The sequence below is a fragment of the Phocoena sinus genome, chromosome 17 (assembly GCF_008692025.1).
Source record: "Phocoena sinus isolate mPhoSin1 chromosome 17, mPhoSin1.pri, whole genome shotgun sequence".
NCBI classification, from domain to species: domain Eukaryota; kingdom Metazoa; phylum Chordata; class Mammalia; order Artiodactyla; family Phocoenidae; genus Phocoena; species Phocoena sinus.
Window position 1 is genome coordinate 18,442,622 of NC_045779.1, and position 26,533 is coordinate 18,469,154.

At 38.8% G+C, this 26,533-nt stretch overlaps 1 protein-coding gene across 4 annotated transcripts; it reads left to right on the forward strand.

Annotated features, from left to right (window-relative positions):
- The first annotated feature begins 4,751 nt into the window (after positions 1-4,751).
- Positions 4,752-23,537, forward strand: GDAP1 (ganglioside induced differentiation associated protein 1). Of its 4 annotated transcripts, none has more exons than XM_032609962.1 (6): positions 4,752-4,941; positions 5,604-5,796; positions 14,797-14,970; positions 16,944-17,038; positions 19,277-19,391; positions 20,348-23,537. In XM_032609962.1, exons 1-6 carry the CDS (start codon positions 4,825-4,827, stop codon positions 20,728-20,730), a joined length of 1,077 nt encoding a protein of 358 aa, XP_032465853.1. In that variant the 5' UTR covers positions 4,752-4,824; the 3' UTR covers positions 20,731-23,537. The 4 variants fall into 4 exon arrangements, with proteins under 4 accessions (XP_032465853.1, XP_032465854.1, XP_032465855.1 ...); XM_032609963.1 differs by having other exon boundaries at positions 19,277-19,405; positions 20,362-20,930; XM_032609964.1 differs by lacking the exon at positions 14,797-14,970 and having other exon boundaries at positions 20,348-20,930.
- Positions 23,538-26,533: the final 2,996 nt, after the last annotated feature.

Genomic DNA, 26,533 nt, shown 5'->3' on the forward strand with positions numbered 1-26,533 from the left:
TTCCAATATAAGTATCTATGTGGACTACTTTTTAAGAAAGGGGCTATATTTTCCCTAGGCTGTGTAAAGCTTGAAAGTCCACAACTTCGTCTCTTTGGTGTAAAGCTAGCAGTGTTGTAGAAAGTAATACTTGACTAGTAGTCAGAAAAGTCGCGTTTGGGGCTTCCCTGGTGGCGCAGTGGTTGAGAGTCCGCCTGCCGATGCAGGGGACACGGGTTCGTGCCCTCATCGGGGAAGATGCCACGTCCCGCGGAGCGGCTGGGCCTGTGAGCCATGGCCGCTGAGCCTGCGCGTCTGGAGCCTGCGCGTCTGGAGCCTGCGCGTCTGGAGCCTGCGCGTCCGGAACCTGTGCTCCGCAACCGGAGAGGCCACAACAGTGAGAGGCCCGCGTACCGCCATGTTTGAATGTAGCTCTTTCACTTACTAGCTCTAGGATTTTGGACCAGTCACTCAGTCATGATGGACGGTAGTTACCTCACAAGCTATCATGAGGATCAGATGAGACGGTAAGAAAGTGGTCAATGAGTTTTAGATGCGAAAATTCTACATTGTGCATTTTGCTTATACGGTATTATTGTTAAACACTAATGCAATAATCGAGTCGTTCAGTGTTTACTGGCTCATGGTTCTGCTGCTGGGAGGATGTGCTAGAGAAAATGCTCAGTGTTTAACAGTGGGCAGATAGATGTGTGCACATTTCTTCCTAAAAAGAGTGAAGGGACTGAAAAGGAAATAAGGATAGTGGGGTTTGAGAAATGGGGAAGGAAAGAGAACTGAAGCTGGTTGGGACAGGAAAAGGTACCAAAAGGAGATGAACATACAAACTTAAGCACGAATTTACCTCCAGTTCTCCTGATCATCGTCACCGTCAAGACAACTTTTTGAATACTAAATAACATACATACATTCAATGGTGTGCTGGTAAATATTTAACAACCAACTCTCCAGAAAAAACCCCAAACACACGGTAGATAGCCTTGGTCAATTTCCGTAGTGTAAACACTCCTGCCACAGCCAATTTTAAGCTACTAACATGATATCACTGAACAGGGAGATAGGGAGAGAGGCACCCACCCCTATATATGATTTCCATCATACAAATATAATAGACATAAATAAACTCAAGAGTATAGATAATGGTAAACATAGCAAAATAATTTGAAAGTGATGTTTTGAGTATTTGCTAGCTTTATTTTAAAAATAACTTTTTTTTTTTTTTTTTTAAAATAACTTCTTAAATGAAATTTAATTTTATTTAATTTTTAATAATGGCTGTGTTGAATATCCAGCTTGCAAAATTTCTGCAAATATAACCATCAGCACTCTCGAGGCAGTATGAGCCAGTGGCAGCAGTGGGTAGATTGGTAATTGCTCTAGTACGGTACCAGTCAGGGTTACGATCATCACCTCTTCTGGGAAGCCTATCTATGTTAGGTGCCTTTCTCTATAATCCCGTCATAATCTCTTACATATCAAAGCAATTACCACACTGTGTTGAAATCTCATTTTTCTACCTCCACACTTGAGTTCCCAGTGACTGTGACTTTTAACTCCCTATGTTCTGCATCTAGCACTGTTCCTGGGACAGGTAGAGCTCAACAAAAGCAAACTGAAGAAATAAATTGACCTGGCTCTGGCTCCTGTTGTCCCGGAGCCTGCAATCTAATGTGATTGATGTACAAAGACACATCACTACAGAATACACACAAAATTTAGTAGAAGCTCTGAATAAACATGTGAATGGATAATAAGGCTTTTATATCACATAAGAGTGGCTTTTATGAGGGTGGAAAATAACAGAGATTACGGATCAATCGAAGTAGATGTAGCAGTTCTATTTTTATCCCTACCGTGATTTCAAAACAAAACAAAACGCCAACGTGTTTCCTTATCTCATCTATTTAATAACATTCTTTTAATGTTCAAATATTTAAGAAGTAAAAGCGGCACATATTCATTATAGAAAAATTACAGAATATAGAAGCATAAAGAAATAAAGGCCACCTATATTTTACAAGGTTGATGTATTAGGGAGGATAGGTTAAGATAATAGCACCCGAAAAGCACCAAATAACAGTGGCTTGAACAAGATGCTTTATCTCTTTTTCAGGTAGAAATTTGCAGGTTTGCAGACTGAGGTTCATGTGGTGGTTCTGCTTCCCAGTGTCCCAAGGACAGCTCAGGGCTCGCCATCCCTGGGGTGCGGCCCCATTCGTCATAATGCAAGTCAGCATCCAGCCTCCTGGTAGCAGGATGGAGGATGGCATGAAGAAGAGGCACAAGGCCAACTGCCTCCTCCTTCAGGAAGATTCCCAGAATTTTCCCTTTGGCATGTCCATTACATCCCATTTGTTAGAAAATAGTCACATGCCACATTTATCTACAACGGAGCCTGGGAAATGCAGTTTTTCTTCTCAGCAGCCATGTGCTTGGCTAGAATTTCTATAACCACTGAAGAAGGGGAACATAGATATTTAGGACCAGAATTCGCTGCAGTTATTTCCTTAGTTAAATTGCAAAGAGAGGAGTTAATAGAAGTTGTGCCCACTTTCAAGGTTATTGATGCATATTGATAATTTTCCTTTCAGAAGCTCTGTATGCATTTCTACTTCCAAGGACATATATGAATACTTAATGTTAAACACCAATACAGTAATCAGTCAATTCATTGATTCCTATATGGCTTGGCTGCTGGGAATATGTGGTGGAGAAAGTACTCAGTGTTTGATAGACCCGGGCTTTATTTTCAGGACTCTTTCAGCTGCAAGTGACAGAGGACCTAACAAGAATATTGGGTTTATTCAGATATTGAGGTGATCGAGCACATTAAGGAAGGGAATGGATAGTATACATTTGGAATCTGAAGTTAGGGAATTAAAAATGAAGTTCTTGTGAAAAGGAATGGGAGAGGAGGATTATACAGTAGTTGTAAACATTCTGAGGCCTAAAGAGAGAGCAGCAAGTGTGATATGATGCCCTGTTAAAATCACGGAGGGGCTTTTCCACATATACTTTCATCAACTGCTGTTTTTCAGGCAATGTGCTAAGTGCTTTATACACAGTCCCTCACCGAATGCCCATGTCAATCATATATTTTTATACGCCTATATGTTGCGCATGATGAAGTGAAGGCTCAGGAGAGGTCAGGTTAAGGGTGGAGCTAGAATTTAAACCCCACTCTGATTGATGTCACAATTTTGCTTTTTCCTCTTCTATTCAGAAGAGTGAACCGATAGAAAACAAATTTGGTAAGGATCACTTCTGCTGTAGCATTTGAATTAAGGGTATAAAGAGACACTATAAAAATCTTTAAAAATTATACAAGAATTAGAGAGAGCAACAAATAAAGTGTTGTAAAAGGCAGGAAGGACCTCATGAGAATTTTGTCTCTTCTAGGGGGCCTTTTTTGACCTGAGTTGGATGCCTACCTCTCTTTTCTCTTAGTACCTGTGTTTACTCTAAGACTGAGAGTTCTCATCTCCACCGTGGTTGTCTGTTTATTTTGTTGTCTCTGCCACCAGACATATCTTGGGTGCCAGGTATCAGGTCTTATACAACTTTGTATTACCAGGGCCCAGTACAATGCTTGGAACACAGTAGGTACTCAATAAACATTTGCTGGATGAATTATACAAGCATTCATTTCGTGGTCATATTAATACATATTTACTGAAAGAGAAATTTTGCTAATTTACTATTACGTTAAATTTTGAGAGGTGAAAAGTAACAACTAGATTAGCATAAAATTATGATTTTGGCCATGATTATAAAGAGAATGTTTATAAGGCAGCTGAACTTGTACATAATCTGGAGTGTCTACAACATGCTAGGCTGTTCTGAGTGCTTAACATTGTATTTAGTTATTTATTTCTCACAAAAACCTTATGGGGGGAAATAGAATTATCTCTACTTCAAAAATTGTGAAAATTGAAAAACTAGGAAATGAACCCAAGTCGTTCTGCTCTAAAAATTCTGTGTTTAATTAGCAGATGCAAACTATTATATATAGAATGGATAAACAGCAAGGTCCTACTGTATAGCACAGGGAACTATATTCAATATCCTGTAATAAACCATAATGGAAAATAATATGAAAAAGAATACATATATATATGTGTGTAACTGAATCACTTTGCTGTACACCTGAAACTAACACAACATTGTAAATCAACTATACTTGTTTTAATATTTATAATATAAATATTTTATTATATTGCAATAAAATAAGTTTAAAAAAATTTTTAAATGGGCAAAATATTTTCTGTGTTTAACTAGGCTATTTTAATTCGCCATTGTTTATGAGATTTACTATTGTTGTTGTTATTACATGACCGCATAATAGCATCTTCTAATGAAAACTCATAAATCTTTATCCTGTTGTTTTGTCTGTAAACCGGGAACTTCCTTTCCACCAAAGGCACAGACTCTCCAAGAGGACCCCTAAGTATCTTGGGAAATTGATGCTTTTATGCCTGAGCAACCTCTACTCCATCTACAAAACCGATGAATAATTTGCAATCAGTATTTCCATTACTCATCTTAAATAATCAGGGACTCATATTTGAGATCGTTTTCCCTAAAAAACGTCCAATTGCACCTCCCAGGTGACTTCTGTGCGCAGACTCCCCCCGCCCCCCGCCCCCGCAGCTTTCTCGCCCACGAAACTACACTTCCCAGCGGTCTGTTCGTTCATCTGCGCGAACTCTTCTTTCTCGGAGCATCGGGTGGCATCCTGGCAAAGCTAAGGGCGCTTTGCAGGGCGCTGTGGCTGGGAGAAGTAAAGGGCGGACAGGCGAGGCCCTCCCGCGCTCGCGCGTCCCCTAAATGGCCCGGAGGCAGGACGAGCAGAGAGGGGGAGCGCCATTGATGGCGGAAGGCAAGTCGGACGCGGAGGTTAAACTCATTTTGTACCACTGGACGCATTCTTTCAGCTCTCAAAAGGTAAAGGCCTCAGCCGGGCGGGCGGTGCGGATCGGGTTTCAGCACCGGGACAGCTCCCTCTGGGTGTTGCTCCGGTAAGCCGGCCCACTTAGAAATAGGCCTCCGACGCCCTAACCCCGGCGGGCGCTCCCTGAGGAGCGGGGGTGCGCCTTGTAGGTGAGCAGGGAGCATCAGTCTGAGGTGCAAAGGCACTACCAGTCGTGAAATGCAACAAAAAAGCATCGCTTTCGGTATTTGGGCGGGAGGCCTTGTCTCCGGGGCCGTGGAGATCGAGGCAGAGGGAAGCGCCTTCCTGCAACCACATCGTCTAGGGTTCCTTCTTTTACTCTTGGTCGCATTCACTCTCTTCAACAGGCCTAGCCTATCTGTTTCAGTTCCTTATTATGGGGAGGACACATCGTAAGGTTTAGGACACCGGGAAAGTAGTAGTGATTCTGAATATAGCCAGAATCCTTTTCATTACTTAATTATCTTTCCTCACTTATAAGAGGAAGACGCTAGAATATATCTCACTTGTTAATTCCAGGAATAGGAATAGTTGAAAAGAATGTTGAAAATATTAATAACTCAGGGAAGCACAAAAGAGCTGCTTGGTGGTATCCAGGGATGTCATTTAATTAAAAGCCTCCACGCGTTGTGGTAACCAGTGTGAACTCTTCCAGGTGCGCTTGGTAATTGCTGAAAAGGCATTGAAGTGCGAGGAACATGATGTAAGTCTGCCCCTGAGTGAGCACAATGAGCCCTGGTTTATGCGTTTGAACTCAACTGGAGAAGTGCCCGTCCTTATCCACGGGGAAAACATTATTTGTGAGGCCACTCAGATCATTGATTATCTTGAACAGACTTTCCTGGATGGTAATGTTAAGGCTATTTGTGATTTACTTTCAACACAAATATATGTCTTCCTTCCTTCCCTCCCTTCCTTTCCCCCTTCCTTCCTTCCCTCCTTCCTATTTCCTCCCTTCCTCCCCTCTTTTTGGTTTCATGATGGTGGTTTAGTGCCAACAACCTTTTCCATTTCCATAAGCACACAAATATAAAATGGGTCAATAGCATATATTTTGTAAAAGCCATTGTAACTCCATTGAAAAGGTTTCACGTAAACTACCAATTTTAATGTTGGAACTTTCCTTTTAAATACACTTGCAAAAAAACCCTGCAGGTGTATGGTTTGTGGTGGTGATTTATTAGCCTTGAAGTCAAATTCATAATATTGATTTTAAATGAACAGTATGAAAGGAAAATCAGTTTCATTTAGTCTACTAAATGGTTCTACCTTAAAAACAATAAGAGGGAAAAAGGAATAAATCTTAGGCGAGGGAGATTAGAATGTTGGTATACTTGGAGATCTTTGCTCTTGTTACGTCTGTATGGTTTGAATTTTTATATCTTTTGTGAAGAATTATAGGGCTCAAATTTGTACAGTGATTTTAAGTAATAATCATTTACTGATAGCCTGTTTTGTGTCAGACATTTTATAATTTCTGTTCTAGTCAGTCTTCAAAAAAAAGCAACCTGAGATAGGCATGGTAGACTAATTATTCCCCTTTTGTACATGAGGAAGGAGAAACAGAGTGGTTGCCTAAGGTAACAGCTATTTTATGGCAGATTAGGGCTGGAACGCAAGCCTTTCAAATCCGAACCTTCCTATTACATGGACCATCTCTCATAGTCATTGCCACTTACACATTGTCTTGCTTCTTCCTAATAACAAGCCTTTGAGGTAAACTGTAGCTTCAATATTTGCCCAGGATTACACAGCTGATCACCGACAGAACTGAGAGCAGAACAGAGGGCTCTTAGCTAAGTACTCTTCTGAAAAAGAAGTTGCACGACAAGATCCAGTTACTCTTCATCTGCCACCAGTTATGTTGATGTTAATTGGGCAAGATAAAACCAGAATATAACCCCAAATTACTGGAAGCTGAGAAAGGAAATTATAAGGCCCCAAAAAGTCTGAGGTACTTAGAAGAAAGATAGGTATAGGACCTAAATGGGGGCTCGGGGGAGTTTACCCCAGGGAATTAGATTAGCAGTGGGCTTTCCTTATTCTTAACCCAAGTGTTTAGTTCCCTGAGATTTTGATTGGAGGTGGCCACTGATCTAAACTGCTTTTCCATCCATCATTACTTGCTATTCCTTATAAGTCTAAATGCTGGGGACTGCACAGAAAATGGGGGCTAATTGATTTAAGACCATTTTTCTCCATCTTGAGCTTTTTGGAAATGGACAAGTCTGTTGAATAATAATTTGTATTTCTTGGGAGAAGTGATTATAATAATGTGAATAAGACAAAATAATTGCATAAGAATTCTACTTTAAATCATCAAAAACTTTAAAAGGATGTAGCAAATGAAAATCATGTTTAAATCTTTTGTTAGCATCCCTTGAACCACTATTACTACCATTCTCCTCCTCTTCGTGACATTATCTCTCTTGTAAGATATTCAGTAATATACAGTATTACTTTACAGTATAGTAATGTTAATGATTATTAGGCTTCATCAAATTTCTTTTAGGCTTTTTCTTTGACTATATAATAGCAAAACTGAAATGCATTCAGAGTCCTACTCAAGGTGAATACTGACCTTTTCTTACTACTATTTATTGAATCAGAGGAGAAGGTACTGTGGGCTAAACATCAAGAGGAAAATATGGAAACTAAGGACTTTAATTCTGGTTGTACCAATAGAATAAGTAGACAATCGAGAATTCTAGCTCTTAATCTGAAGCTATCACAAACTGGTTGCATATCCTTTGGTGACTTGACTTTTCAGTTTGTCCTCTTGGATTAGGTGATATCGTTTTATCAGTTGCAGAGATAAAGCAAGTCCAATCAACTCTTATTTCACTCTTTCCCGTTTCCCAAGGAGAGTAGTCATTCAACTGGAAAGGGTAAAGGAAGATTAAGATTAAGGGAACTAAAACCCATGGTAGCTATGAAGACAGTAAGAAAACAGTTATATAAATGCAGGCGTCTAGTCTCCAGATGAAGTTGTGTCAAAGTGTTAAAATAAAAAACAAACATGTAAGCATTATCACAGTGATCATTGAGATAATTTGTATTTATCATTAAGAACTCATGGAGATTAGGAAAAGGGCCAGACAAGAGAGAGACAAATGTTATCCCAATTGTTAACGAGAGGGGAGGCTGAATTCTAATCCTTGCTACTTAACACGTATTCCATGGACCAGTAGCATCGGTATCACCTTGGAGCTTGTTAGAAATGCAGAATTCTAGACTCTACTGCAAGTCTCTTGGATCAGAATCTGCATTTTAACAAGATTCCCAAGTGATTCATATATACATAAAAGTTTGAGAAGCACTACTACAAATTACTGTGCATTAAATAATTGCTTAAGCTTTAAGCAGTGCTATAAATTACTGTCTTTAAGTGTGGCAGAGTTCTAGAATGTGTTGTCAAAAAAATTTAAAGTATATATTTTTTGAGTATCTCGATGAAAAGGAAACAGCTTAAGTTTTACATTACTGGAGAATGTCTTTAACACTTTAAAAAGTGAATCTATTAGGTGCTGGGCATAGTTCTACATACAGTGTCTCTTGATTTAAGCGGAGCATTTGATGTTAAGTCATATGATATCCCTGTGGAATGAAGGAGCATATATGGCTAGATGAAAGTAATGCACATTTTCCGACGAATAAACCACCATAATGAAGAATGTTCATTTATGAATTTCTTATACCATGTTACTTGTTTAGCTATATTTTCTCATTTCACTTATCCTATGATAATTTTATCACACTTTAATTATTTCAATTACTTGTAGACCACTGTAAGCACCGCGAGGTCAGAGACAGTGTCTGTTTCATTAACAACTGTATTCCCAGTGCCTGGTATGGTGACGTTCTTTAATGGGAGCTTAAGAAATACTTTTTTTTTTTTTTTTTGCGGTATGCGGGCCTCTCACTGTTGTGGCCTCTCCTGTTGCGGAGCACAGGCTCCGGACGCGCAGGCCCAAGCGGCCATGGCTCACGGGCCCAGCTGCTCCGCGGCATGTGGGATCTTCCCGGACCAGGGCACGAACCCGTGTCCCCTGCATCGGCAGGCGGACTCTCAGCCACTGCGCCACCAGGGAAGCCCAATAAATACTTTTGAATGATTGAAATGAATGAGTTATTGAAAACAGATATCAGCCTGGACAGGGATCTCTACTGGTGTTCTTTTAGGCTTCTATTCTCTGACTGAGTCTAACAATTCCATAAATGATTTGAATAAAGACATCTAAGAAACACTATTATACTTGCGGATGTGTAAGCTGTGATAGTTAAAATGATGACTGGCTTATGAAATGCTTCTCATGGAACAATAAAATGGAACAATAACTAAGATAAAGTTTAACAAGGCTAAAAGTAGTATATGAATTTTGTTTTAAAAAATCAGCTGCATTAATGAAGGATGGGAGACCTGGCCTGCTAATAAGTTACCAACAAAAGCCAACATTGAAATAAAAGACTAGTGTGATTTCAAGTTGTTTCAAAAGTATAGATTCTGTCTAGAACATGGCAAATTGTGACCTGCTATATTTGAACTGGTTGGAACATGCAGCATTTTGACCAATTATGGATGGAACTTTGAGGAAAGGTGACAAATTAGAATGATAATGAGTGAATGGATTTCATGAGGTGTATAGTTGCCCACGGTTATATAAGAGACTTTAATTAAGTGTATCCATTCATCTAAAGAACAGAGTGTAGTCAACTGGCATCTCCTTTGCTCTTATTTGCTATCCTTTATTAGTCTATCAACTGGGGATTGTACTAAAAATGATGGCTTGCTGACCTGTACACCTTTCTCAACCTTTCTGTATAATCAGTATTTACATATTTACATCCTTTTGGTATATCATAATCTCTTTTAGTGAACTGTAGCTTGGCCACCAAATAATAAAAAAAAGTGAGCATGTAATCTCCAGATTATCTGGAAAATTAAAAATGTAAATCGCTAGGAATCTGGCATCCCAATTAAATTCAGATTTTTAGAAGTAAAAAAAAAAAAGAGAGCATGAAATAACTACAAAATACTAGAATATATACTGTTTATTACTGCCAATCAGTGGTAACCTGGAATCAAGGATGTCATATGGTGAATATTGAATTTTGGTAATTTAATATATTTTATAACAGTTCTCTGAAGACTATGTCCCATGTCTTATGTCTAGATATATCATTTTAAGTATTCTTAGGAAAAGAATTTGGTTTGGAAATAATCCAACTATTCTGGTATATATTAAAGTATCACATACTAAGTCTGATTAGGAAATATAAATTTATTTTATAAATATAGTTTTATCAATATATATTGAAAATCAACTCAGATTTTAAAGATAATATTCATTCTGAAATTACTGTTATATTAAAAATATAGTTATTTATGTAAGGAATTTTCAATTATTGTTAAGGTCATAGAATAAATAATTTTGTATCTGTTACTAAAAGGGTCTCATATATAGTTGAATAACATTATACACTTTTTCGCACATCTACTGAAATTGCAGGTTAGCACAAAGTATTGTAACTGAGTGCAGAGAAAATATGGTATATGGTAAGGAAAAGAAAATGAGTCTTTAAAACTCATGATTATGCCAATAAAAGTGGTTTAAAAAAGTAATTAAAAAAAAACTTTCTCTGATTTGTTCAATTTTAGGGAACAGGACGGGGTGTTAAAATTACAGAAGTCCTGGTTCTATATTATGTGTATACAATAATTGGAACAAACTATCTGATCTAGGAATTTTTGCCCCCCAATTATGAATGTTCCTATAAAAGTTTTAAATATACTACCAATTAAAAAGTAGTTAAACATTTAAGGTATAAAATGTATTGACTATCTTGCTACAAATCTGGCTCTGTCTCAGAAAATTCTGGATGTGCGTAATGAACTTGTGTAATTTGACATCGTGTTTTTTCTCATCTGTGTTTAGATTTGATCTTCCTAGCTCTGAAGTTATGGCAGCCTTGAATTGTAGTCAGTTTGTAACCATATCTTTTGCTTCAGGTCATAATTTAATTGTTTACCATTATTATATTTTTAATAGCCTGGTGTATGACCAGTTGCAGGGTACAATTTTGTTCAGCTACATGCTGCATATTATCTTACGTACCAATGTCATCACTAAGTGATCTAAGTAAAATAAAAAATCGGCAAAGGGATAGAGATAGAAATGAAGTCTAATCTATTCTCATTGAAGGAAGACCTGACAATTATTCAAATAGACCTAGGGGCTATCTTTCTAGAAAATAGCCATAATAATGCCTCCTTTATCTGCCATCACTGGGGAGTGTAGGAAATCAAAGCAGCCAATTTAGGAAAATAATTAAAACGTATGCCTTTAAGCCCCTAGATTCTTTTTAGTTTTTGCTCTTGGGGAAACTGAATGTAATTTTTTTAATGGCTCAGGGCCATTGTTATTCTACCCAACAGTACAGGGACTTGAGAATATATGGAGCTGTTGGTCCCCATTAAATGGTTACAGAATGCTTTTATTGTTTCTTTCTGATTTAGAATTTTGTTCTTTTGTTTTCTCTCTGTTGTTTATCACATCTTTCTGCTTTATGTCCATCTGCCTGTTTCTAATTTGCTGCCTAAATTTAGGTGCAGTACAAGACCTACCTTTGTCCCTACTCACTTCTACAACGTCAGGTCTTATGCCAATGTACTTATTTATTCTTCCAGCTTAGTCACTGATCCTGGCTTCCACTACTGCAACCTTCCACCCCAATGAAGAGTTCCCAGAATTATTCTTATTGCCTGCTTCTCAAACCCTGTAACCCTTCTATTGCTTTCTCACTCCTGATTGAGGTAGAATACCAAGAAAAGATTTTCTCTTTTTAGTATCGTAACAAAAATGCTTTATGGAAGGACTGGAAAATAAAATGAGAATGCGAGGGAAGATTTTCTGTATAATTCAAAGGAAATTCCCAGTTGTCTTTTGAAAAACTCTCTTTCCAGAGGCGCTGGACACTTTTGTGTGCTGGTGGCACATTGGATGTGTGATACTGGACAGGGTGTCCTTGAAGAGAGAAAGTGAGCTTGGAAAAGAACGTGGGTTCAGTGGGTATCTGATTTTCTGCCTGACAAAGTGTTTTAGGAGATAGTTATATAGTAATGGAGCACTGAGTAGAAGATTACTTTCGTGCATTCAAATCTTTGGATTCAGACTTGGCCAGATGGACCTTCGCCAGAAAGCAATTGGATGCTGTTTTTCCTGCTTTTATTCTCTTGCCCAGGAAGGAAGTCGTATGCTCTTCTGAAGACAAACCCCCGACCTGGCACAAGAAAGCAGCCAGAGCCAGTAGCTATAAATTTACCCACTTGAGAGGCATTTTAAAATGCCGTATCATTTATGGTTATTAACCTGTGGTTCTTGGACCCCCCAGAACAGTGGTCCTTAAACATTTTGGTTTCAAGGCCCCTTTGTCTTAAAAGTTAAGGAGGACATTTGAAAGCTTTTGTTTATGTATTCTATCTATCAATATCTATCAAACTAGAAATTAAAATTGAGAATAGTTTAAAATACAAGAATATACAACCCCACATTCCATTAATGCCAGAGTGATGGAGTTATCACATGTTGTATAGGCTCTGGAAAATACCATCGTACACTCAAGAGAGAATAAGAGTGAAAAAGCAATTAACATCTTAGTATTACTATAAAAATAGCTTTGACTTGTAGACCCCCTGAGAGTGTCTTCAGGAAGCCCAGGGGTTTTTAGACCATACTTTGAGAACTTTTACCGCTAGTGATCTGTGAATAGAATTCAGGACATTTGATATCTTAGAGGGGAAAAAATTACATCTTTATTTTTCACTAATTTCAAACAGAAATTTATCATTTCCTTTCATTTCCAATGTAGGCATAATCCAAAGCAATATCAGGAGTGCCTGTGACTTTGTTCGTATGTTCATGTGACTGTGATGTGTTCATGGCATATCAAGTTATTGCAGATATCTTAAAATATCACTTATGCCCATCACTACTTTGAAATTATGGTAGTTATTAGACCTGCTGCTAGCTTTTGTTAGTGTATTAATAAAAAGACACTCATATTAGTATTTTATAATTTAAAATTACTTTGATAGTTTATTTTAATATAATCAATTTCCTTTGCAATCCTATGTCTTGTATTTTATGCATTTAAGAACATTATTTTGAGAAGAGGTCAGTGGCACACAAAAGGTTGAGAACTCTTTAGAATTTCAAGGACCTTAGAAGGCCTCCAGTCTGTTATCCTCATGGGAATGTTTACCATGCGTTGGTTGGGATCCTGGTGATATTCTGAGATCCTGAAAAGTCAGCAAGGAAGTGTGCTCTAGTGGGCAAATTCACAGTTGACGACCAGAATGTAGCTGAAGAATGTAGCTGACCCTTCATTCTTGGTCATTCTAATGCAGACTTCAGAATTGGACTCCCAGCAGGGAATTAGACATTTGCCCACTGGTTTGAGGAGTAATCCATATTCTTTTTTCTTAGAGAGTCAGAAATAGCCTGTTGGCTTAAAATCTTATACTACTTGGTCTGGCATTATGAGATCTTGCCTGAAATCTTACTCTCCAACCAACTCTGAATTGTCAACGCTTACGAATGAGCGTGTGATGCTCAAAAGGATTCCACATTAAATAAATAACTCAAACTAAATGAGTAAGTGAATAAGCAAAAAATAAATGAGTAGAGTTGAGGTCATTCTTTTCACCTGTTAGATTAATAAGCTTGTTGGCATTTTTTTTTTAGGGGAAGTCTGAGAGTCAGAAGTGGGAATAGATTCTGTAGGGACTTAGCCCTGACCTTTGGATCACATGGTTCATTTTTATTCTTCTTGAATAGTGTCTGAGAAGTAAACCCTTTGAAGATGTTACAATGATATAATAAAACAGAGCATTGCATTAGGAGTTAATGACTTTGGTTCTTGGTCTGCCTCTAATTAGCTGTGGGATCTTGGGAGAATGTCTCAGCCTATATATCTCAGTGTCCTCATTAATTGCTACAGAGCTTCTGCAGCTCAAATATTCTATAATAACTAGCAATTTGGGAATATATTAATTCATTAATTGAAATTTATTCAACACCTACTATGAGCCAAACATTATATTGGGCACTGGGATTCAACAAAGAACAATACATCGTCCCTGCCTTTAAGGAGTCTATAGTTTAGAGTTTAACCAGCAAATGAAGATTTATGTAGAGCCCACTTTCCAGAGATAAAATATTAGAAATTGCTGGTGAATTCCACGAAGATTATCAATTCCCATTCGCATAGCATCAATGGGCTCACTCTTGGTATTAACTGGAACCTGGGAAGGTGTAGTCCCTGATCATCTTTCCATAATGAGCCTTCATTCACTTAACCAACATTTACCAAGGGCCTAAAATGTATGAGACACTATGCTAGACTCCGGATCATACATTCCTTGCCCTGAAGGGGTTTATGGGGCAAAAAGATACAAACTAATTAAGGTGATAAGGGCTATAATGGAGTATGTACAGAGTATTTTGCATGTACAGAGGAAGGCACACTTGACTTAGTCAGATGTTGGTAGTTGTGGAAGGTTGGGAAAATTTCCTCAGTGGAGTTGGCATAAAAAACTAGACCTTGAGAGTAGTGATTTGCAAGGTGGAGAAGTGTGATCGTGATTTGGGAATCTGGTCTGGTACCTCAGTCCAATTCAAATTTTGAATGTCTGGGCTGGAGAGATATCATCCTTTAAATCCCTTCATATAATACTGAAAATGTTAATATAGAGGGGCTGGAGTTTTTTGTTTCTTGCTTTTGGATGTAACGTCTTGTTTGTAACTTTTCCTTCAATGTTTGTGTATGTGTTTGTGTGTGTATTTTAGAAAAAACACCCAGGTTAATGCCTGATAAAGGAAGCATGTATTACCCACGGGTACAACATTATCGAGAACTGCTTGACTCCTTGCCCATGGATGCCTATACACACGGCTGCATTTTACATCCTGAGCTAACTGTGGACTCCATGATCCCAGCTTATGCAACAACAAGGATTCGCAGTATGTAAAGATCTTAAAGACCTGGAATTCTGTCTCAAGTTTCTTTTAATTCATTTTTGAGACCTAGCACACCTCAGGAAGACTTGGGGGCAGGGTTGTTGAGTCTGCTTCATGGACGTGCATGTTATATATCGATCCACGCACCAGTCAGATGAATCTGTGCTTCAGCTGTTCAGCTGGACATTTATTGTCTACAGGACCTGATTTTCCAGCTCTTGGCCTTGAGGGCCAAGCTTAAATAAAACTCAGAAGAGTGGCCTGTGGAAAAGTAGAGAACGTAACATGTTCTCATGGACAAATGGACTAGGAAATAAGGAAAGCTGGGATCTGCTGGGAGTTATGGGCGACTGAGTTCACATTTCTGGTCCTTAATTTTTGTTTCATTATGTGAAGAGCTGGGCTACAGGCTGTGTAGCCATTACTCTTCCTCTGAGTTTAGTTATCGGAGATTCACTGAGGTTGAGCTGTGACCTCCAGCTCTCTCCTTCCTTCTGCCCTGAGGATAGGGAAGGGTCAGTGCGTGGGATACAAAGATACAAACAACTAATTAAGGTGAGGAGGTGTGCTCCATGGCCCAGGGGATTGGAAAGGGAAGGGGGCTGTGATCAGACTGGGGGTTTTGACCAGGAACACTCACACCCAGAGCTTCAATTCCAGAAAGCGCGTTCTTTCTGTTGCATCATACCTCGCCTTTACAGTTCTCTTACTGACGCTACTTTACTTTCTTTTCGACCCCCTCCTCCTTACTCCTCTCCTCTTGCCTTACCTGCCCTGCTCTCCCTCCTTCCATTTTTCTCCTCCCTCTTCCAGCTTCTCACCTTCCTCTTGTTCCTCCGCCTTCTCCTCAGAAATACTCATTATATGATTTGAAACAAGTATTCTGACTATATTTCCCTAGAGTAAATATTTCTCTAAATAAGGCTTTTCCCTTCCCTTTCCATAGAAATTTATTACAGAAAACTTGGAAGGTACTGAAAGGTAGAACTAACCTGTTCAAGCACTTATGTGCTGGGCTTTGCGTTCAATGCTTTTCCACGGTGCCTCCCGTTTCATTCTCAGCCTGTGTGGCAGATACTCTGAGAGCTCCATTTTATTATATTATTTATTTATTTATTTACCCAGATTCTATTTTTATTTCCTGGGAATTGTTAATCAGCTTTGCCATGACAAGGTTCTACCTGTCTTTCACTTTAGCAGCTCCCACCTACTGAGATAAGCGGCAGGGTCCTTTGATGCAGAGGAACAATGTAGAGGTAGAATCGCCCTTTTAAGAGGATAATGATAGGATCAAGACGGGTGTTTAGTTTTCTTCTTTTCCTGATTCATTCTTCTTAGTAATATAATAGCTGAAAGGTCACCCTTATAGTTCAGGAAAGTCAGAATGTTACAAGTGAGAGAGGATCTTAAGAAAAAGAGCAGAGTCACTAGGAAGAAAAGAACAACTTGTTGCTCCAGTGTGTGTGTGTTTGTGTGTGTGTGCGTGTGTGTGTGTGTGTGTGTGTGTGTGTGTGTGAGAGAGAAAGAGAGAGAGAGAGAGAGAGACAACGTGTGTGCATAGGGGGTCTCATGCATTAAACTTTTTTTCTTTTAACAGAGTGCAGTATTTATTTATGTAGACTTTGTAGTTTTTTTTTTTAACATCTTTATTGGAGTATAATTGCTTTACAATGGTGTGTTAGTTTCTGCTATATAACAAAGTGAATCAGCTATACATATACATATATCCCCATATCTCCTCCTTCTTGTTTCTCCCTCCCACCCTTCCTATCCTACCCCTCTAGGTGGTCACAAAGCACCGGATAGCTCCATTTTAAAAGTGAGGAAACTGAGGCACACAGAGAGGGAGTCTGAGGCAGAGGAAGGGCATGACCCCCAGGGCTTATGCTCTTACCATTGAGTTTCCCTGCTTTTCTTTGTTTCTTTTATGGAAGGGAGGAAATAATTTTCTGTTTCAAAAATGATTTTGTCATCAGGTCAAATTGGTAACACAGAGTCTGAACTGAAAAAACTTGCCGAAGAAAACCCAGATTTACAAGAGGCGTACATTGCAAAACAGAAGCGACTTCAGGTAAGTAAACCGGGCTGTCCTCAACTGACATCCGCTGTTTGTATTAAATGTTCTACCTTTTGTACAGTATCACTATTTTTTAGAACATATTCTATGAAATATCGCAAGTCACCAGAACACATGTTACCTTCGGCTTATGCTCTGCTTTTAGAAAGAATTTTTCTTTATTAGATTTGATATTCAGACCTAACGACAATTGCTTAAAAAGCAGTCATCGCTCATGCTGGTTGCCAAGGAAACTTATAAAATGTAAAAGCAAGTTAATAAAATATTGTAGGAATCTGTCATTTCAGGTATTTTTCCACTTTGAGGCAGCTAGACCTCTGTCTATGACTTTTTTATACCAATAAAGCTACCGGCGAGTTTTTTTTTTTTTTTTTTAATATATATACCCTACATACCTTTCAGTTTTTTTCCTTTGTACCTTTTGATCCCCTTCACCCATTTCTCCAACCCCTCACCCCACTGCCTCTGGCAACCACCAGTCTGTTCTCTGCATCTATGAGCTTGGTTATTTGTTTTTAGATTCCACCAATAAGAGAGATCATATGGGATTTGTCTTTCTCTCCTTGACTTATTTCACTTAGCGTAATGCCCTCAAGGTCCATCCACATTGTTGCAAATGGCAAAATTTCAGTCTTTTAATAGCTGAAAAATATTCCATTCTATATACACCAATCACAATTTTTTAATCCCTTCATCTATTGATGAACACTTAGGTTGTTTCCATGTTTTGGCTATTGTAAATAATATTGCAATGAACATAGGAGTGCAGATATCTTTCGAGTTAGTGTTTTCGTTTTTTTTTGGCTAAATACCCAGAAGTAGAATTGCTAGATTATATGTTAGTTCTATTTTTAATTTTTTGAGGAACCTCCATACTATTTTCCATGGTGGCTGCACCAATTTACATTCCCACCAACAGAACACAAGTGTTCCCCATTCTCCACATCCTTGTCAACACTTGTGATTTCTTGACTTTTTGATAATAGCCATTCTAACAGGGGTGAGTTGATATCTTATTGTGGTCTTGATTTGTTTTCCCTGATGATTTACAATGTTGAGCACCTTTTCATGTACCTATTGGCCATTGTATGTCTTCTTTGGAAAAATGTCTATCCAGATCTTCTGCCCATTTTTAAATTGGATTGTTTGTTTGCTATTGAGTTATATGAGCTCTTTATAGATTTTGAATATTAGCCCAGATATATGATTTTTAAGTATTTGATCCCACTTAGTAGGTTGCCTTTTCGTTTTGTCGATGGGTTCCTTTACTGTGCAGAAAGAAGCTTTTTAGTTTAATGTAGTCACACTTGTTTATTTTTGCTTTTGTTGCTTTTGCTTCTGGTGTCAGATTAAAAAAAATCATTGCCAAGACCAAGTCAGTGAGCTTACCACCTGTGTTTTCTTCTAGGAGTTTTATGGTTTCGGGTCTTACTTTCAAGTCTTGAATCCGTTTTGAGTTAATCAATTTGGATGTGTCTGCCTCCTGAGGAGCAGGTCTTTGCTTCATCGGTTAGAGTCAGCCTTTCTCTTTCTGCTGATTCTTTCCTCCAACAAACTGTGTAAAGCTTCTCCCATGTTGAAAATCTAGCAAACGTCAGCACTCCCAATCCTGCCTCTACTTCCCAGCCTCCTTTATCCTACATAAGCTAAAAAAGTGAGCTTCTCAAGAGAAACGCCTGCACACACAGCACTCCTTACTCTCTAGCTGCTCTATTTTTTTTTTTTTTTTTTTGCGGTACGTGGGCTCGGGCCCAGCCGCTCCGCGGCATGTGGGATCTTCCCGGACCGGGGCACGAACCCATGTCCCCTGCATCAGCAGGCGGACTCTCAACCACTGCGCCACCAGGGAAGCCCTCTACCTGCTCTTTAACTCACTGCATTCAGATTCCTCTCGCATCTCTGAGCCCTCAGTTATTCATTTGTTGAAAGCTGCCAACGTTCCGTTCTGGAGTTGGGCACGAGAGGAGTCTCTTTGTGCCTCTCATATTCTTTGCCCTCTCTGATCATTTGGTTCCACAGGAGTTGCCAGTGAACAGTGTGTCTGACCCCTGGGATATTTTCACAGCCAGGGCATTTTCTGTCAGGTTTGCTTTTGCTTTAACAAAGTTATTCTATTTCTTCTCATTGTCGAGAATAAACAGGCTTCAACTCTGTAAGAGTTTGTATCTGCTCTGCTCTACGCTGATTACTTTTACAGGCATAAATAACCTATAAGTTATTTTTGTTGATTAGTCAAAGCTCCTTGACCACGACAATGTCAAATATTTGAAGAAAATTCTTGATGAATTGGAGAAAGTCTTGGATCAGGTTGAAACTGAGTTGCAAAGAAGAAATGAAGAAACCCCAGGTAGGTTCTCATTTGTGTCCTTTTTCTCTTTTTCTGGACATCAGGAGTATTTACGGGAACATTCTTAGGTCTCACCAAAAACATTCTGTAATCTGTTTTTAATTGTTAGCACTCATGGGCAGTTTAAATTATGATAGCAACAATACTAGGTGTCAAATTCAGCAAAACCCAGGTGTCTAACTGTAACTCTGCATCTATGTGAAATACAACTGGTGAAGAATTTTTCTGCACAATTTAAGTTATGCTACCTGGCCTGTTTCACAAATTTTAATTAAAGTAGTTAGTTTGGTTGAATAACCTGAGTACCTGCTTGAACGCTCCCTCTAGTTTTTTCCTTAGGCAGGGAGAAAAACTGCAAATTGAAGTAAAGTATAACATGGGAGCCAGCCTGTGCATATGTGCAGCCAGCCTGTGCATATCCACCGGCTGCACCTGTGAACCTGGCTTCACGATGAAGCCCAGGTGCAGACATATGGACCATTTGCACTATTCTGATTGACAACAAAGTTAAAGACGATTTTACCTGAAACTTGCTTCACAATAGAGACTTTCTAAATAAGTAACTAAAAGCGGCAACTACTGAGTGACATATGGATTTTCCTTAAGTACACCTGTCATTTTCTTAACCCAGAAGGAAATATCTGTTAACTCCTTTGGCTTGGAGGCTCTCCACTCCTCAAAATGATAGACAGGCTTTGAGCTCAAGTGGCTCTAGTGGCACCTAGGGACCCAGGTGCCGATGGCAAACAAGTCTCCCTTAGCTTGGGATACATTTGCATGGACTTTTTTTTTTTTAAAGCATAGAATTACTTGCTAAGTATTGTCAAGAAAATGTACCATGGCCTTCATCTTTTGCTACCCTCACCCTTGCCGTCAAGACTAAGACCAAAGATGCCCACCAAAGTCTATTTGAACAGTGCTTGCCCCTTATCCTCCATGTCCCTTTCTCTAATTAGAAGAGGGCCGCCAGCCATGGCTCTGCGGGGAATCCTTCACCTTGGCTGACATCTCGCTTGCTGTTACACTGCATCGACTGAAGTTCCTGGGGTTTGCAAGGAGAAACTGGGGAAATGGAAAGCGACCGAACTTGGAAACCTATTACGAGCGTGTCTTGAAGAGAAAAACATTTAACAAGGTTTTAGGACATGTCAACAATATATTAATCTCTGCGGTGTTGCCAACCGCATTCCGGGTGGCCAAGAAAAGGGCCCCAAAAGTTCTTGGCACCATCCTTGTGGTTGGTTTTCTTGCAGGAATGGGATATTTTGCTTTTATGCTTTTCAGAAAGAGACTTGGCAGCATGATATTAGTGCTCAGACCCAGACCAAATTATTTCTAGGCTTGTGGGGATCTGGTGGCGGCAACTCATCTAGCCATTCAACTAGACCCTTCTCCACTCTTCCAGGCCCAGTGAAGAATGACCCTGGGCAGCTAGTAAAAAGCATAATTTACTTTACTCTTTGGCTCGTTTATGCAGGGAGAGGAGGCAATGAAGATGGTTTTGTGGGCTGGTAACTTTGAGAGGACTTATTTGCAAATCTGAACTAATTCCTCCTTAAAACATGTGCAAAGTCAAGATATGTGAATGCTGACAGGTAGAGAATAGACCTTTCCCTCAAAATGTCAGTTCAAATTCTGGGTTATTTTGGGGGAGAAGTTTATTATTATGAGCAGACAGTAATAATAACCTATGATTGCCCGTAGCTCTTCATCTGAGACTATCTGGGTGTGTTGAGTGTTGAATAGTTAGAAGTATTTTCTCCTGGAATCCAGAAATCATCTTTGTTACTCAACACAGGAGTTCAGATAGCAGCAGGGCACAGCAGTGCTTCCTACTCTCACTGTTAGCTCTAGGCAGAAATAAGGGAGGCAAAGGGACAGAGAAGGGGGAAAGAGAGAATGAAGTCTATATAATGATGACAATAGAATGCAACTTCCAGGTGCCTCCGATGCCACTCATGGCTGCCTGTCCCCTTAGTAAACATTATATTCGACTACTTGTGGCTACAGCCCATGCATCCTCCTGTAACTGAGGACCTTGGAAAAAGAGGACTGGGGAGTTACTGCGGAGAGTTGGCTGGAGAAAACCCTGGGCTTTACACTTATAGCACCTAATGTGACCTTAGTGTTAATTTTAAATGCACATAAATCACAGTCACTAATTTATTAAAATTAACTGATTACCTACTTGGGCATGAGATGCCTACTGGAACATGTGTGACTAGCATTTACATGAAACTCTGAAACTTCCTCATGGTTCCCCAATTCGAAGGTGCCTGTGAGATATCACTCCTGTGGACTGTTGTGAACAGTCACTGGGAGTCTTTGTCTCTCCAGCCCTTTTGTGCCCACAGGTGGCATTTAGGTGAATGTCCCAGGTAACTGCTAGCATGGCATGTGGCTGGGGAGTGGGTATTTTGTTGATCTGGGAGTGTTAAATAGGCTCATTCTGCATTTAGGGAGGCTGGTGTGTTAATGCAAAAACTGTTGTCTAAACCTTGCATCTATTTATTGTCATCAACAAAGCCTTAAAAGGTTACAGGGAAGGAGAAAATCTAGTCTTGATCCTTGGCAATCGATTTAGGGGAGATGAAATAAGTCGATAGATAGTGATTCCACCTATATTCCTTCATGTATGTCTGGGCACTGTAGGGGGTGCCTCAGTCCATCTGGAAGGGAAAAACCCTGTGTGTCCCATGAACAATAATGGAACTGCAAGATACAGTTTGTGCTCAGGAAGAATCTTTCCTGGTGACAGGAAGGTGGAGTTTCTCTGGAGTTGGCCAGAAAGGTGTGGGGAGCAGTGTTAGGTGTGACGGGAAGCATGTATGGGGAATGGTGAGCTAAGGTTCCAGCGAACAGCAGAAGCCTGCTTGGACTGCCTCAGATGGGCTGTGCAGATGGCCAAAGAATGTACCTACCAACTTTTTCATTAACAGGAAACAGTCATACCTACTAAACAATGACTTTTTGATGGTAAAATGATTCTATAATTCATGAATCAGTTGTGTTAGAAAATATTGTTGAACTGGATACTCTCTGTTTCCAAAAAACTAATAAAATCTCCAGTGTAAACTCAATCCAATAATAATGAACAGAGTGGCAGCTTTTATAGTGTCTTGATTTTGAACCTCAGTGCATTGTTGTATAGACTGTCTGAATTTGTTTCTGGGACATTCCAAACCATGTATTCATAAAAGAGCCACAAAACTGATTATTCAGTAGGTCAGAGTGTTTCAGAGTTCTTTATGTCATCCTTTTATGAGCAAGAACTCAGACATGAAGAAATTGAAATTGGATTTTTACAAAAATCTACAAAGGAGGATATTTACCTATATAAGGGTTGTTGATTAAGAATAAAGATTCGAAGTCCAATGCTGGCTTTTCATTAAATTTGTATTATTACCGATCAAGAGAAAATCTACTAAAAGTATTTATGATTTTCAGATACAGTTTCATTGGAAATAGGCTTGTGTCGCTATTAAAGGTGATGCATTTGTGGCAATTTCACTTGTTTCATGGATACCCTTGAGTTTATACTTTTAAGATATTTGTTTAGGGGTAAAATGACCACTAGGTGTCGCTGTTCACCCAGCAGTCTGAAATTGGGCTTTCTTTAGGTTCAGCAAGTCTTCTGAAATGTTACAAGTGAAGATAAACATTAATGACCTTAGTTTCTGAAATGAGGGCATCTTCATCAGATCATTCATCTGTAAAAGAGCTTGAGGCATATGTAGTATTGACGTCTAATGCTTGGAAGGGATAACTGTACCACACAATGTCAAGCTAAAGTGCTGAACATATACTATTAGCAAAATAGGCACATTTATGTATTTTCTCTTTCATGATCATTGGTGGACTGGCCAGTGTGCTCCTCAATTTCCAAAATTTGTATAAATTAGAAAAATGCCTGAGGTACTAAATTTATGTTGGCTATTTATGTCTTAACACAAATACTATTTTATTGTTATTGCTGTTACATGCCTTTTGGGTCTAATTTCCTTAACTGCAGATAGTTGTAAATTGCTTGCTCGATTTTTAGTCATTATTGATATTGACACCAGAGTTGTAGACTTTTTGGTGTTGTTGAATGTAATAGATCAAGATACTATTCTGCCTGTAAGATCAATGAAATTAATTGGAAAATAAATGTGTCCTGAAAGTACTAATTTTGTAATCTTTTTTGATAAATCAGATTATGTTTTCCATTTAATGTCAAAGCATAATGTCGTAATTAAGGTAAAATAAGCAGAAGTTAGGTGTTCAAAATATTTAGCTATAGGATGTCATATTTTCCTTGCAACATAAAAGTTACTGACTCTCGATTTATTTAAATACACATAATTTTATGGTTAAAATGAATGGTGGCTTAAAGAATACCATATCGATCCTGATCATTAACAGGGTTCTTTTGCAGCCAGCCACTTAACAGGGTATATAGCATGAAAATGGTAAACACAAGAGTTTTTTTATTTTTTCAAAATACTTTTGTTACATGTTCACTGGGTTTCAAATACTACTCTTTTTATGATATTTATGTATATTTTTGATATAGCTAATTCTTTTCCTTTTACCGAGTCATGGATTATGAATATTCAAATTACTATCCATATTTCTAGCCTTGGTGAGCTTAGCCATTATTCTAATCATCAACGAGAAATTGAGTACTACTTCTGTTTTACATTGAACAAAGCCAACTAAATGAGAATCGAATTGATCTCATTTTCCCTAAGTTTGCAAACAAAAGGCAACAATTTTGAACACCATGGAACATCATGGGCATGTACCACTCTATAGTCTGCTCAGAAAGAAAAAGCACTATGGTAATGACAGAAGAGTCAAATTAATACTGTGAATAACTTAGTATTTAGACATAGTCTTCATATTTTATGCCAAATATTTGGCCCATTTATATTATTGTTCTCTACTTAGTCATACTAGAATGTCTCAGTTTTCTAATTTTCCAGAATACCTGTGTTTTACTAAGTAGGGTAGTAGATTCCAAGCCAAGTGAAGAAGTATAATTTCTAGGGTGGAGATAATAGTTTTGTTTTAATTGTGTATTACATTATGAAAATGAAGAGAGGAAAAGAGAAGGCGAACTCACGTTATGGGTCAGAAATGCAGTACATTGATGAAAACAATATACTTTATTATTTGTGCCTGAGTTGAGCCCTGGATTTTGTCCTAGGAAGAAGATTGACATGTGTGTCATGAGGCAGTGGGGTAGAGCAGGCTGTGAGGTGCAAGGTGACACCACCATGTGGAGTTGGAGACAACTCATGCTTATTATGGGCCTTAATATACTCTGATTCAAGTAGGGTGGCATATCTCATCCATAGTACCTTGTCATAAAACTCCTTTGGGGAATAAAAATAAATGAAATTGAGTTATTTGTAGTGAGGCGGATGGATCGAGAGACTGTCACACAGAGTGAAGTTAAGTCAGAGAAAAACAAATACCGTATACTAACACATATATATGGAATCTAAAAAAAAATGGTTCTGAAGAATCTAGGGGCAGGACAGGAATAAAGACGCAGACATAGAGAATGGACTTGAGGACACGGGGAGAGGGAAGGGTATGCTGGGACGAAGTGAGAGAATGGCATGGACTTATATATACTACCAAATGTAAAATAGATAGCTAGTGGGAAGCAGCCACAGCACAGGGAGATCAGCTCGGTGCTTTGTGACCACCTAGAGAGGTGGGATAGGGAGGGTGGGAGGGAGACGCAAGAGGGAGGGGATATATGTAGACGTATAGCTGATTCACTTTGTTACACAGCAGAAACTGCAGAAACTAACACACCATTGTAAAGCAATTATATTCCAATAAAGATGTTAAAAAAAAAACTCCTTTGGGAAGGATAGAATTTTTTTTTGTCTTAAACCTTTATTCATTATTTATATATTGGCTACTTAATTACAATGTGCTGTCATTGAACTCCCTTACTAGGAAAAGCCAGTAATATGGGTGAAAATGTAGAGATGCTAATGAAATGTAATTCAAAGTGTCAGGTAACTTTTGAGGTATATGGCCAGCGTGTATAACTTTCTATCAGATTAAGCTATCTTTTGAATGTAAGGTTCTGATATACAATAGTCACACATACATGTCATCAAATATGCATTATATCAAAAATATAATGATATAATTTCAGGGATTCTATATTTATTAAGTTCAGTGCTCAAACGAAAGTAAAGGTTTGCATTAAGAAACTTAGATGAGCTAAAAATTACTAGCACTAAAAGCAGAGGTGGCTATGTTGTAAAAATAGCCACAAATTCTTCCCATTTCTCCACTCATTTCCTTGCAATCTTACCTTCAAGAAATAGCATCTGCAGAGCATGATCTGTTAGGCTTACCAGAGAGTAACCTACCAGAGATATTAGACATCATGAAGTCCATTCCAGGCAGAGTGGAGGGCCTCCTGAGCACCTCGTTAACCCCCCAGGCAGAACCATGCCCTAATAAAAGCCCTAAGTTAGACTTGGGCTCTTCAATCTTGGCGCTATTGATATCACACGACAGATGATTCTTATATGGAGGGGCTTCATATGCTGTGGGATGTTTAGCGGCATCCCTGGTCTCTACCCACTAAACGCCAGTAACTCCCCTTTGCTCCCATGTTGTGGCAACAAAAAAATGTCTTCAGATTTGACAAATGTCACCTGGGGAGAAAATCACCTCCTTTCAAAGACCACTGCTCTACACCCACCCTAACAAGGCCTAAAACCAAGCCCTGACAAGATCTGCAGGGGAGACAGATATTGGAGGTTGGGTCCTGCCAAGTTAGAGGTGCTTGGGGAACGTCTTGGATTTCCACATATCCTCTGTAATAAGGCATAAAAGCGAACCTACGCGATATGAAGGGTATTAGCCAGTAAATGAACTGCCTACTAGAACAAGTCAACGTCCTTTAGAGGAACGATAACAGAATCCAGAGCCTGTAATGTATCACTAACAATGTCCAGTGCACAGTATAAAAACATTACCAGACATGCAAAAACAAAAAGTAATAGTAAATAGAAACAATGTGGTATGACTCAAATGTTGGATTTAGTAAAGATTTTAAAGCAACTAAAGACCAATAGATCTACTATTTGCTGAGTCTATTATGTGTCAGGAGCAATGCTAGG

Excerpts from the sequence above, each read along its gene's own strand:
- GDAP1 (XM_032609962.1), top strand. The coding sequence starts at position 4,825 with ATGGCCCGGAGGCAGGACGAGCAGAGAGGGGGAGCGCCATTGATGGCG. Across the intron at positions 5,797-14,796 it reads TGAACAGACTTTCCTGGATG|AAAAAACACCCAGGTTAATG; the intron begins GTAATGTTAAGG and ends TGTGTATTTTAG. Across the intron at positions 14,971-16,943 it reads TGCAACAACAAGGATTCGCA|GTCAAATTGGTAACACAGAG; the intron begins GTATGTAAAGAT and ends TTTTGTCATCAG.